Below are 14,318 nucleotides of genomic sequence, written 5' to 3' on the forward strand. Positions count from 1 at the left end.
GTGGACTCCCTAATCAAAAAGGGGTTTTTCACCCTCTGGAAGCTCAAATCCATTAAAGCATACTTTGATAACTCTGCATTCAGAATCCTGGTACAATCCCTTGTACTAAGTCAACTTGACTATTGTAACATCGCCTTCTTAGCAATCCCCCAAAAGAATATTTGACGCTTACCATTAATGCAAAACACTGCGGTCAGACTTATCTTCGGTCTAAAGAAATTCGATCATGTGACGCTATACTACAAACAGCTACACTGGTTGCCGTTGGAAGCTCGTGTAAAGTTTAAGTTTGCCTGCTTCTGCTTTAAAGTTCTTTACGGTCTTGCCCCTAAATACATAAATACATAATCTTTTCTCCTTCTCAGCCTGCAGACACAAGAGAAGCTCCCACTTGCACTTTGTTTCTCCCCCGGTCAGAGGTTGCAAACTAAAAAAACACTATGGACACCTTCTCTCACATCAAGCAGCTTTATGGGGTAAAGAACTAGAACAACTCCTCTCGCCCACCACTTACGAGGTGTTCAGGAAATGCCTCAAAACTCACCTGTTCCTGAAGTACCTAGATAGTTGACCCGTTCCTCCCTTTCCCCTCCTTAACGGTTCTCTGGTCATTTCCCCACTTGTTCTCCCTTCCCTTAAGTTCTCTCAACTTGTACTTCACTAATCTTTTGTAAACCGCATAGAACTTAACGGTACTGCGGTATATAAACTGTTATTTATTATTATTAGTCAACTTTTGAGTTACTCCAACAGAACTCTGACCATAAATGTCTTTGTGAATTAAACTCTTTGTTTCATTGGAAGCCAATGAAAATCTCACCAGCAGATCTGCATATAGATCTCAGTAGTGCAAATACACGGGGAGCTATAGAGCAAGATCAAGGTATACCAGCAAAGCAGTGGGACCCATACTGGAATAGCAAAGGGTGGTGCAGGACAGGACTGAGGTGCACTGGCACAGCTGTGGAGGAATGCCCTCATTTAATCCTTTCCCTGCATGACAATACTATTGGTTTCTTTCATTTTGAAGCCCTAAAATTCACCAAAGGTTTTCTGTAAACAAAAAATAGAGAATAAAGGATGAGCATGAAAACTTACTTTAGGTTGATTAGACCTTGGTTGGACTTGAGTGCATCTGTCAGTGCAGTGACCCCAGCGTTACTGATGGAGCTGCTACAGAGACTGTACAAAGGAGGATGAAATAATGAATGTGTGGAAATTAAACCTCTGGTTACTGAACGAGTAACAGAATGGGGTGAACACACATTCCAGGCCACTAGTCAACACTCCACTTAATAACACAAATGTATTTGGAGTCTGAGACAGTGCTATGCACACACGCCTAATGGATAGCCCCTATGCCAGCACAGAGAATTCACAGGACTTACTCAAGAGTAGAAAGGCTGCAATTCACTTTCAAAGCTTCTGCCAAGGCGGCAGCTCCTAGATCACCCACACAATTGCTGGAGAATCTATAGGAAACAAAAAGAAATGCAGACATAACCAACTCTGTATTACCCTAGCGTACGTGTAGTAAGACCAAACTTGCTGACTACAACATTGGGTCTAGTTTGGGAGAAGGGGTACGGGGGAGTGTTATTGTATATAAAATAAGAGAAAGTAAGGGTGGGTCAATGGGGGGCAAGGGTTGGAAGAGAAAGATACGTTTATGCCAGTTATACAAATTTAGCCCTAAGGGGAAGAAAAACTCCATTTTGGAATATCTTACCTATTGGCATTCAAACTTGGGCTTCGGTAGGTTATTGCACTGTCCTTCTCTTTTGCTTTTTTTAGTTCAGTATTCTGCTTTTTCAGCAGTCAGTTTAGGCAATAGTGTAGCCTTTAGAGCCTCTGTTAGAGTTTTATATAAAAAGTGTTTTAGTCTAGATTTGTATTTTAGGTTGCATTTCAAAGCATAAAATCAGATCAGATAAGGGCACAGATAGCAGTTTGTTTGTTTTAAAAAAAAATAATTTATATTCTGCATATCCTACAATTCTATGTGGATTACAAATTATTCAGGTACTCAAGTATTATACCAGTTGAAGAAAATCTCTGTTTAGACTACTAAAAAGGTCAGTGTTCTTCGTCATAAGGGAACAGAATTAAAGATCTCAATATAACAGGCTTCTACTTATTATGACAGGGGTTGCCATACAACAGATTACAAATAATTGGAAAAACTGGGAGAGGCTGAATTACAGTTTCTGGTGGAACTCTTTATGTCACATTTATAAAATGGAAAGGATAATAGCTACACAGCAGGGGAATTTTAGAAAATTTCAGGATATTTGGGAGCCATTAACAAAATATTATAATGATTGAATATTATTTTTCCCCTTAAAATATGCATGTCCAAGGTGGGGGAGGGGGAATGATATTTTGGTCTGATTATTAAAGTAAGGTATATAGGAATGGGGATTATTATATGTTTTCTTGAATTTAAAGACTGTTATTGATTAGGGGGAGGGGATACATTCTGATATGGATTTTAACAGAATATTAAGTATTGTGTCTGAGTTTAAAATGTTATATACGATGTTACACTTATTGTAAGTTTTTAAAAATGAATAAAGAATTTTTAAAAAAATATGCATACTTCGGAGGAAAGGCGAATGAGGGGAGATATGATAGAGATGTTTAAATATCTACGTGGCATAAATGCACATGAGGCAAATCTCTCCCATTTGAAAGGAAGCTCCTGAATGAGAGGGCATAGGATGAAATTAAGTGGTGATAGGCTCAGGAGTAATCTAAGGAAATACTTTTTTACAGAAAGATGGAAGATGCTTGGAATAGTCTCCCAGTAGAGGTAGTAGAGACAAAGACTGTGTCTGAATTCAAGAAAGCTTGGAACAGGTACTTGGGAACTCTTAAGCAGAGGAGGAAATAGTGGATGCTGTGGAAGAGTAGACTGACCATTATCTGCCATCATGTTTTTATTTAGCCTCACTATCAAACAAACTGTTTCTTTATCCAAAATAAATATTTGAAGTTCTAAAGGACGTATTTAACACTATGATATTGAATAATGTACTTACGGGGAACTTGGGAGATTGAGGGTATGAAAAGAAGTAAAAGGGGGTCAATAGTAGGGGGCCCCACAAAAGCATAGTTACTCACCTGTAGCAGGTGTTCTCAGAGGACAGTAGGCCGATGTTCTTAAACATGGGTAACGTCATCCAAGGAGCCTAGTACGGACACGTACCAAACTGTACTGTCAATTTAAAACTATAGCACTGTCCATCCCATGCGTGCACATGTGCCTTCCTGCCTGATATCAGCTTGCAGGATCTTCAGTTTCATCCAAAAGCTAAGAAGCTAGCTAGGGGAGGTGGGTGGGTTGTAAGAATATCAGCCTGCTCTCCTTGGAAAACACCAGCTACAGGTGAGTAACAATGCTTTCTCTGAGGATAAGCAGGCAGTATATTTTCACATATGGGACTTCCAAGCTGCTAGACTCATGAAGAAGGTTAAATACAACTTGTCATAAGGCTGGTAAAATTCCTGAGGATGAATGGCAAATGGCTTTTAAAGAGAATACATTTTTAAGAACTGACTGACTAAACTGACTGTCTCGTCTAGAATGTTGATCTAAGCTTTGACTAATCAGCCATCTAATGAGAAGTAAATGTGTGGACTGAGAACCAAGTGGTTGCTTTGCAGATGTCTTGTATGAGAATGGAGCGCAAGTGGGCATAAGAAGTTGCCATAGTTCTTACTCTGTGAGCAGTGATACGGTCATCTAGTGTCAGCCCACCTGAGAATATGCAAAGGATATGTAGTTTGCTAGCCAGCATGAAATAGTTCTCTTGGTAACTGGAACTCGCAATCACTAACCAACTAACTCCTCCAACTATTCTCCCAGGGAAACAACGCTCTGTTACTCCAGTTTGACCTCAGTAGTGCCTTTGACCTGGTAAACCATGACATTCTGCTTAGTTGCCTTGATTCTATAGGCATTTCGGGACAGGTACTAACCTGGCTCACAGGCTTCCTAAAAAACTGCACCTACCAAGTACACAATGAGGGAGCCTACTTCCATACCTGGTCCAACCCCTGTGGAGTCCCACAAGGCTCCCCACTATCATCTTCCCTATTCAATATCTATATGGCATCACTGGGACACATGTTGTTAGGCCGAAAACTGAAATCCTACATTTATGCAGATGACATTACAATTGTCATCCCCATCTCCTCATTATCACAAGAAACAGAACAGCACATCTCATCAGTACTCACCATGGTCGAACACTGGACAACTCGGTTCAAACTGAAACTAAATCCAGAAAAGACTAAGCTCTTCCTTGCAAGTCCCAACCACAAATTAACGACCACCACCCTACAATTCAACGGTCTAACTTACCCTATTAATCCCACCATCAAAATCCTTGGAGTCATCCTAGACCGCTGCTTGACCTTCGAAGACCACACCAATGCCCAGGTCAAAAAATGTTTTCATACCCTCTGGAAACTCCGCACCATCAAACATTACTTCGACTTCCTCTCCTTCAGACTGCTGGTCCAATCCCTAATCTTAAGCACCCTGGATTACTGTAATATTATATATTTGGGCTCCTACAAGAAAACCATCAAACGTCTAAGACTCATTCAAAATACTGCCCTTCCGCCTAATCTATGGCCTCAAAAAGTCAGACCATATCAGCCCTTACTACAGAAAACTTCACTGGTTGCCACTAGAAGCAAGAATCATCTTCAAATTTGCCTGCCTCTGCTTCAAAACCCTAACTGGCTTATCCCCGATATATCTCTCTCACCACCTTGCGTTCCCAGGTACCACTCACACACGCAATGCCTATCTGTTTATCTACCCATCCCTAAAGGGATGCACCTACAAAAGATTCCTTAATAGAACTCTCTCATTCCAAGCTGGCATATGGACAGATTGCCTGACCACCCTCATCTCATCTGCCCCATCTTAGTCATACTTCAGGAAATCTCTCAAATCTTACCTCTATGATAAATTTTCGAACCCCTCCCCTCCAAATAACCAAACCCTTCCACCTCTCCTCCCCGATCTCTCTCATACCGTTTCTTTCACTGTATAAATATCACTGCTGAAGATGTACAGACTCCTGCACTGTAATTCTGCTTTGCTTTCCGCAGTATTAACACCTATGCTAAATATGTACAGTCCCTGCATTGTAATTTGCTCTCAACTGCATAGTACATTCCCTTACATTGTATCTTCGCTGTCTCTTACATTGTAAACCGCTCTGAACTGTTTGTGGTATTGTGGTATACAAAAATAAAGTTGTTATTATTATTATTATCTGTTAGGGTCAAAGGAGATAAACAGTTGAGTTATAGTCGATCCAAGTAGTAGGCAAGAGCTCTTTTACAGTTCAGGGTATAAAGAGCTGACTTACCAGGATGTGCATCTGGTTTTGGAAAGAAAACTGGTAAAATAATGGACTGGTTGAGATGAAATTCAGAGACCGCCTTTAGTAAGAACTTTGGATGAATATAGAGGACAACCCTGTTGTGATAAAATCTGGTATAGGGTGGATTCAATACCAGTGCTTGTAACAGAATTCCCTGCCGAAACACAAAAGCAAAAACACAAAAACAATAACCAGCCGAAGTACTATAAACCCAATTGAATTTTGGGCCCACTATGAGCTTTGCCCTACAACCAATGAAATACAGGAATTCCCCACAAGATGGAAAAAGCTCAGTAAAGAACTCTTAGACCAAATAGCTCCTTACCAAACATACAAAAGAAAAATAGTGCACAAAATGAATGGTTTGACTCAGAATTATTAACCAATAAACAGGAACTAAGAAAGCTGGAGAGAATCTGGAAAAAAACAAACAAAGAAACAGATAAGACAACCTGGAAACAAAAAAATGAAAACATACAAAAATATGATCAGAGAAAAATGCACAAAACACTACGCACAAAAAATAGGTACGGACAAAATAAACAGCAAAGAATTGTTCAAACTACTAAAAACACTAACAGACACAACAAGAATCCTAAAAACGACAATGAGAGCACCCCATCTGCCCAAGCCCTAGCCAACTTTTTTAAAAACAAAATCACAAACCTAAAAGCAACTCTACCCCCACCCACAAACGATATCCTCCACTATCTCAAACCCCACGACCAGAACACCAGAGTAGACATGAGCTGGGACCACTTCGAATTCCCAAATTGGCATCAGTTCCTAAATTTATTCAACAAATACAGCAAATCAAACTGCCTACTCGATGAATGTCCCCCCAAACTGCCCCACCTGAATTCAAAATGGAACTATTCACTTGGCTAACAACAGCCCTTACAAACGGAACACTAAACAAAGACATGGGCCACATACTGATTACACCAATCCCCAAATATCAGAAAACCTCTACAGCACTAACATCCAACTACAGACCCATAGCAAGCATTCCCCTCTTCACAAAACTACAGGAAGGATTGGTCAACCTCCAACTGATAAACTACCTAGACAAATTTAACATCCTCAGCGATCATCAATCAGGTTTCAGGAAAGGATATAGCACAGAAAAGATCATAGCTCCATACTAAACCACCTCTATGATCTCTTCAGCAAAGGCAAAAGCACACTGATCCTACAATTAGACCTCAGCAGTGCGTTTGACCTAGTAGACCACGAAATCATGCTTCTGTGCCTTGATGCAATGGGAATCACGGGAAAGGTAAAGAAATAGTTCCAAGAATTCCTAACAAACAGATCCTACAGAGTGACTAAGATGGTTAAGGGACTGGAGGAGCTGCCGTACAGCGAAAGATTAGAGAAACTGGGCCTCTTCTCCCTCGAACAGAGGAGATTGAGAAGGACATGATCGAAACATTCAAGGTACTGAAGGGGATAGACTTAGTAGATAAGGACAGGTTGTTCACCCTCTCCAAGGTAGGGAGAACAAGAGGGCACTCTCTAAAGTTGAAAGGGGATAGATTCCGTACAAACGTAAGGAAGTTCTTCTTCACCCAGAGAGTTGTAGAAAGCTGGAACGCTCTTCCAGAGGCTATTATATAGGAAAACACCCTCCAAGGATTCAAGACAAAGTTAGACAAGTTTCTGCTGAACAAGAACGTGCGCTGATAGGGCTAGTCTCAGTTAGGGTGCTGGTCTTAGACCAGAGGGCCGCCGTGTGAGCGGACTGCTGGGCATGATTGACCACTGTCTGATTCAGCAGTGGCAATTCTTATGTTCTTATGTACAGAATAACCAGCAGTGGAAATCACTCCAACCCATGGAATAACCCATCCTTAGGTCACCGACTACAAAAATGAAAATTAACACATTACATATACGCAGACGATATATCCATCCTAATCCCTTTAAATGATATCTCAACTGAAATTATAGACATCCTTTCACATACAATGAGAGAAATTGAAAAATGGACCACCAATTTCAAACTGAAACTAAATACAGAGAAAACAAAAGTCTTCTTGGCAAGCCCCAATGACAAAATAACGAAAATATCATTAAAAATAAACAGCCACGAATATCCGATTTCCAAAACCATAAAAATCCTGGGAGTCACTCTAGACACGCACTTGACCATGGCTGACCACACAAACTTAACAGTGAAGAAATGCTTCTAAGCTCTATGGAAGCTAAGGACTATTAAAAAATACTTTGACACAACATCCTTCAGGTTACTGGTGCAATCGCTGATCCTATCCACCCTGGACTACTGCAACATCGTCTACCTGGGTATCCCACAAAAAACAATTAAAAAAACTGAGATTAGTACAAAACACTGCAGTTCGCTTAATCTTCGGACTGAGAAAACAAGACCACATTAGCCCATACTACAAAAAGCTGCACTGGCTACCAATGGAAGCGCGAATACAGTTCAAATTTGCATGCATCTGCTTCAAACAAATCTGCTTCATAAATAAAATCTGGGGCCTAGCACCTTCCTACTTGCAAACACATTTTACTCTATACAACCCCACACGAACAACAAGAAACAAAAACATCTTCGCCTATCCTAAAATTACTGGCTGCAAATACAAATCCTACCTTGACAGAACCTTCAAGTTCCAAGCTAACAGACAACAATCCTGGCTGGGAAACTACATAAATAAAACCAGACAGACCTACAACGCATTCCGAAAATCTATCAAAACCACTCTATTTGACTAATTCATCACCTAAACAGACTTATGCTTTGTCCCCCTACAACCCAAAGTAATCTTCAGGCAATTCCTACCCCTCTCACTTTCCCTCCCACTTTCAACCCCTCTTACTTTTCCCTCCACTACCCCCCCCACCCTTTCTTCTGTAACTTTCTCCTCATGCATCTGTAATTCGCTGAATGTCCAGCCTTCTTTCAATGTTGAACCACCTAGAAGTCGTCTGACTATGGCGGTATAGAAAAATAAAGTTATTATTATTATATATATATATATAATAATTATTATTATTATTAATTCACTGACTCAGCATGCAGAAATAAGTGCAATCCAGAAAGTCACTTTCCTGGAGAAGTGTTTTAATGAAGTAGACAAAATGGATTCAAAAGGTGGTAAGTATAGAAAAAACAATACTCAAATACCATTACACAGGCGATGGTCTGAGTGGTTTGGTGTGGTAAAGACTCTGTGAATCTAGAGACCAATGGATGCATTGAGATGGGTCTACTATTTAACTGAATATGAAAAGCACTGATTGCTCTGAGATGGACATGTACAGTAGAAGTTTGAAGTCCAGAATAGGAAAGATGAAGGATGTAGTCTAGCAGAGACAGTAGAAGACATGTGAATGGATCCAAGGAGTGGAGATCACACCAAATAGTAAATCGTGTCCATTTAATTTGGTAACAGCATCTAGCACATGTTGGGATGGAACAGTCTGGAGCAATAAAGCAGCAACTTGTGGTTGGTGGGAGATGCAAAGAGATCTATGTTGGAAGTCCCCCATAATTTGAAAATCTGATGTAAAGTGACTGAGTGGAAGGACAACTTGGAGAGGTCTATTCCACTTAAGGCTCCTGCTATGATTCCATATGATTGGGAAGAGCTAGTCTGAATGGCCTGATGAACTCTGTGAAAGAGAGGCTTTCATGCGGGGATCATCTCTGAGGGAGAGGAGGTGAAGGATCCGATGGGATTTCATATGACTCCTCAGCAGAAATATTGAGCTCAAATGAGTGTATGGAGAGATCTGAGTCTATGTCCTCAATGTGATGTTGTCTAATAAGAATGAGATGTGCAGCATCGAGGGAAGTGTAGTGGAAAGCATCAAGAGTGCCTTGATGGAGACGTCAAACATCAGGAGGAGGCTCAGGAAGTATAAGAACATAAGAATAGCCTTACTGGGTCAGAACAAATGGTCCATCAAGTCTAGTAGCTTGTTCTCATGGTGGCAAAACCAGGTCACTAGTACCTGACCAAAACCCAAGGAGTAGCAATATTCCATGCTACCAATCCAGGGCAAGCAGTGGCTTCCCCATGTCTTTCTCAATAACAAACTATGGACTTTTCCTCCAAGAAACAGTTCAAACTTTTCTTAAAACCAGCTACGCTATCCGCTCTTACCAGAACCTCTTGCAATGCGTTCCAGAGATTAACTATTTTCTGACTGAAAAAAATATTTCCTCCTATTGGTTTTAAAAGTATTTCCCTGCAACTTCGAGTGTCCCCTAGTCTTTGTAATTTTTGATGGAGTAAAAATCGATCCACTTGTACCCTTTCTACTCCACTCAGGATTTTGTAGACTTCAATCATATCTCCCCTCAGCCATCTCTTTTCCAAGTTGAAGAGCCCTAACCTTTTTAGCCTTTCCTCCTACGAGAGGAGTTCCATCCCATTTATCATCTTGGTCGCTCTTCTTTGAACCTTTTCTAGTACCACTATATCTTTCTTGCGATAAGAAGACCAGAATTGAATGCAATATTCCAAGTGAGGTCGCACCATGGAGCAATATAGGGGCATTATAACATTCTTAGTCTTGTTAACCATCCCTTTTTTAATAATTCCTAGCAACCTGTTTGTTTTTTTGGCCTCCGCCACACACATTGGGTAGAAGGTTTCATCATATTGTCTTGGGTGCTAACCCCCAGGGTGGATCCTAGCATCCGGTAACTGTGATTCGGGTTATTCTTCCCGATGTGCAACACTTTGCATTTGTTCACATTAAATTTAATCTGCCACTTGGATGCCCAGTCTTTCAATTTCCTAAGGTCTGTCTGCAATTTTTCATAATCTGCATGAGTTTTAACAACTTTGACCAGTTTAGTGTCATCTGAAAATGAAGTGGCAGGAGACAAATGACATTGGGGAGAAGTTTGACGTCGAGACGTGAAAGCTCAACTGTGGATGTAGATCGATGTCAAGCTGTTGAATCATGTCGTCTTGATGATAAATGATTTTGAGGATGTGAAGGCTGCAAAGCAGCATCTTGCTGAAGTATGTCAGGCTGGACTGAAGTTTAGACGTTCTGCGTCGAGGGAGGCAGCATCCAGGAATGTAGTAAGGATGCCAATTCTTTCTGCAATAGGACTTTAATTTGATCCTGCAGGGAAGATGCTGGTACTAATGCAGTCAAAGGTACAGTCAGCTCAGATTGGTGTCAGGGACTTAGATGCAGGAAGATGCCCAGTCAGAGAAAGCATATGGAGCAATGGAGAGCACTCTGAATGTCAACACTTCTGAGGAGTGAAGACAGTGAGGAGGTGGTTGAAAGTCCACCTAGAAGACGAGTGCCAATGCTTCTTAGATTTTTTCCTAAGATCCTCCAAGGTCCAACGCATAGAAGAAGAAGAGCCAGAGCTCCCTCTGGAAAGAACTGGTGGTTGAATGGACACCAGTGTTGACGTCGATGGTAGAGGCACCTGAACTGGTAATGGCTCTGAAGATATGGTAGAGGTAGACCCAACAAACTTTTCAAATTGGATTTGACTAGCCTTTAGAAGCTTTTTTTGCATGCGACCGCAAAGAGTATAAGAAATATACCGATGCTCAGGGCCAAGACACTGGGCACACCAGTTTAAGGATCTGAGCCTGAACAGGTCCTGTTACATCGAGAACTTGAATTCATTTCGCATTGGGGATATTGATGGGAAGACCGCTGACGCTAAATCAAAGAACTCAATCATAGAGGTCGTCAAATAAAATAATACCCAAAAAGGAGTCAATGCTTCCAGTCATGTTGGAGGCAGAAAACTGCCCGATGGTCCAAAAAAAAGAAAAACACAGAAACTAAAAGAAAAGTATATCAAAAGCAATAAAACAGAAAATTATGAAGAAAAACTTGTAAGGAAGGCGTCTAAAGTGAAAAAATTTACTGCACACAGGAGTGTTTGAAAAACAGCTTCTTCGCTCCACAGAAAACAAAGAACTGAAGGTCCCACAAGCCGACATCGGGCGGATAGGCACACGACATGCACACATGTGGTATGGACAGTGCTATAGTTTTAAAGTGATAGTACACTATGGAACATGTCCATACCAGACTCCATATGTGAGAATATTTGCCTGCTCAGCCTTGGAGAATGTATGTTTGCCTAGGATTCTATATAATGTTAATCTAGCTTCCAATCAGTGAGGTAAATAAAGGGGGGGCTGGAAAGCTCCAGGCGCCATCTTAATGAGGGGCGCCGGCACCTCTCCGCCCCTTCCCATGCCTCTAACTTTTCACCGGCAGAAGCAGTAAATCCAATCTGCAGCTTGCGCCGGCTTCGGCTCTCCCTCTGAAGTCACTTCCTGGTTGCGGAACCAGGAAGAGACATCAGAGGGAGAGCTGATACCAGCGTGGGCAATGGGTTGGAGATGCTGCTTGCACCAGTGAAATTAAAGAGATACAGGGGAAGGAAAAGGGCACGGCATGCGGGAGGGGGGGAGGGAAGGAGAGGGCGGAGAAGAGGGAGGGGGAGCACCATCGTCATGCCACTGCTTGCAATCACATTTTATGTTAGAAAATTTTACTACTATTTTCTCAAAGCATGGGAACTCTTTTGTTGGAGAGTGCGTTCAATGTTCACAGGTAAATGTAATGCTACCAGACACAGATGTCCAATAAAACCCTAGTTTGAAGGGTAATGTGCAATGAATGTGTTCAATTCTATATGTATTTGTGCAAAATAGTTCCTGCAATTATTTTTCTGATATCTGGTCAGCCCTTCTCATTGATTTCCAATTTAATTATTAGGAGCATTATGGTCAGAATGCTCTTTTTTTTGTATAATTTGCTCTTCACAGATGAACGTGGCAAATTTAATGTTAGGTTGTATTGAATTGTCCTGAGATGTTTTTAAAATTCTTGTGCAATCTTTACTGTTAAGCCTTCTTGACTACTGCAATATCATCTATTTGTCAAGTACTAAGAAAAATATGGCCAGACTCAAACTGACACAGAATACTGTGGTCAGATTAATTTATGGTCTGAAGAAATACGACCATGCGACTCCATTTTATTGTGAGCTGCATTGGCTCCCAGTGGAGGCACAAGTTGTTTTCAAATTGGGATGTCTGTGCTATAAAGTTGCTTTTGGATTAGTTCCATCATATCTGGTCGATACATTTCTTATATCACCTTACAGGAATAGTAGAAAGTCACATGCTTTGTTCGTTTTTCCATGAGCTAAAGGTTGTAAAAGTAAGAAATATCTGGACCATACACTGGCCTATCAAGCAGCAGATATGATAAAGATCTTCGGCATTTAATACGTACATCTCTTTCTTAAGCACAATTTAGAAAACAACTGAAAACTTATATTTTCAAAATTTCTTACAAATAATTTAGAACCTAATTGAAAATTTTCTTCTTTCCAAAATTTCTGATCTTATATTTTTTATTGTATCTTTTTGATAAAGTTTTGTAAACTGCATAGAACTTTTGTTGGTTATGCGGTCTAGAAATCCAGTGTTATGTTATTAATCTTCAGTAAAATGTTTTAGAAGAAACATTATATAGGATGAAACTTCATGTTCTAGTACCAGTCCTCCTCTCTGGCCCACTGCTCCTTCCCGACCTCCAACCCCCACACCCCACCAAACACGCACCCCCTTCCCTTCCCTCATACCCCTTTAATTTTCCCGGTGCGAGCAGCATCATGAACTTGCTACCTACATTGGTGTCAGCTCTCTCTGATGTCACTTCCGGGTCCCGCACCTAGGAAGTGATGCCAGAGGGAGAGCAGACACGATGTAGGCGGCAAGTTTGTGATGCTGCTTACACCAGGAAAATTAAAGAAGTAAGGGGGAAGGGAAGGGGGTGCGTGGTTGGTAGGGGAGGGGAGGTCAGGAAGGAGTGAGGGGGCTGTACAAAAAGGCAGGGGAGAGGCACCACTGTCCCGGGCATCAGTCATCTTCGCTACACCATTGGGTCTGAACTGGAAGAACAGTACCAGTAGACAATAAACACATCAATACTACTATTACTAATCATTTCTAGACTTGCACATTATGGGGCAAATTCTATAAACGGCGTCCTGATTGTAGGCACCCAGCCAAACGGGACACTCGTTTTCTTAAAAAAAAAAAAAAAAGCAAGCCTCTAGGCTGTAGGTGTCTGTCACAGGTGCAGGGATGCGCCTAGGGATGCTTAAGCTTGCCCAAGGCTGGGCATGGGCGTAGTTTCACCCAGAAGTGGCCTTAGCCAAACTTACGTGGTCCTAGGCATCTCTCTAGGGCTTCAATAGGCACCTGAAATGTAGACCAGCAAAATATAGATCAGTCCCCCCCCCCCATACCTTTATCAGTAAGACCGGCTGGAGGAATACCTAATCCCTCTGGCCGGCAGGCTCACCTCTTCAGAATGGTAGGCCTTCTCCTTCTCAGTGCATCTTGGGATACACTGGGGAGGAGCCTAAGACCCTGATTGTCCCAGGTGCCTAAGGCCCCTCCTATAGGAGAGGCTTTAGGCACCTGAGCCAACCGGAGTGTCTTAGGCCTCCTTCCCAGTGCATTCTGGGATGTCCTGGGAGTGGCCTAAGACTCCAATTGCTCCAGGTGCCTAAGGCTCCCCTATAGGAGGATCCTTAGGCATCTGAGCCAATCAGGGCCTTAGGCTCCTCTCTGGTGCATCCCAGAATGTACCGAGAAGGGGAAGGCCCGCCATTTTGCAGTGGTGGGCCTGCCAGCTGGAGGGTGTATGCCTCCCTCTGGCTGGACCTTCATTTTAAAAGGTACAGGGGGTGTGGTCTTCCTGTTAGGGGGGATGCCAGGTGGGTTCTCCAGGTAGGTAGGGAGTCTTGGAAGGGGGAGTCATTGGGTGGCCAGGGGATGTTTCTGGGGGGTAATGGCAGAAGGAATTGGGCATTCTTCTTATCAAGGGATGATTTGGAGGGGTGGCAGGGGGAATTAGACACTCCTC

At 41.9% G+C, this 14,318-nt stretch overlaps 1 protein-coding gene across 4 annotated transcripts in view; it reads right to left on the minus strand.

The window, feature by feature from the left end:
* The window catches only part of NLRC3 (NLR family CARD domain containing 3), a 145,830-nt gene that overhangs the window by 35,050 nt on the left and 96,462 nt on the right, over nucleotides 1–14,318 (minus strand). For all 4 annotated transcript variants that reach the window (XR_004536519.1, XM_033915094.1, XM_033915095.1 and 1 more), the window contains exons 12-13: nucleotides 1,389–1,472; nucleotides 1,099–1,182 (exon numbers count right to left, since the gene is read on the minus strand). Coding sequence is in view for 3 of the 4 variants with exons in the window: in XM_033915094.1 (XP_033770985.1) it covers nucleotides 1,099–1,182; nucleotides 1,389–1,472 (168 nt within the window). In the remaining variant the exon portion in view is untranslated. The remainder of the gene's footprint in view (nucleotides 1–1,098; nucleotides 1,183–1,388; nucleotides 1,473–14,318) is intronic.

The sequence above is a fragment of the Geotrypetes seraphini genome, chromosome 11, assembly GCF_902459505.1.
Source record: "Geotrypetes seraphini chromosome 11, aGeoSer1.1, whole genome shotgun sequence".
Lineage (NCBI taxonomy): Eukaryota > Metazoa > Chordata > Amphibia > Gymnophiona > Dermophiidae > Geotrypetes > Geotrypetes seraphini.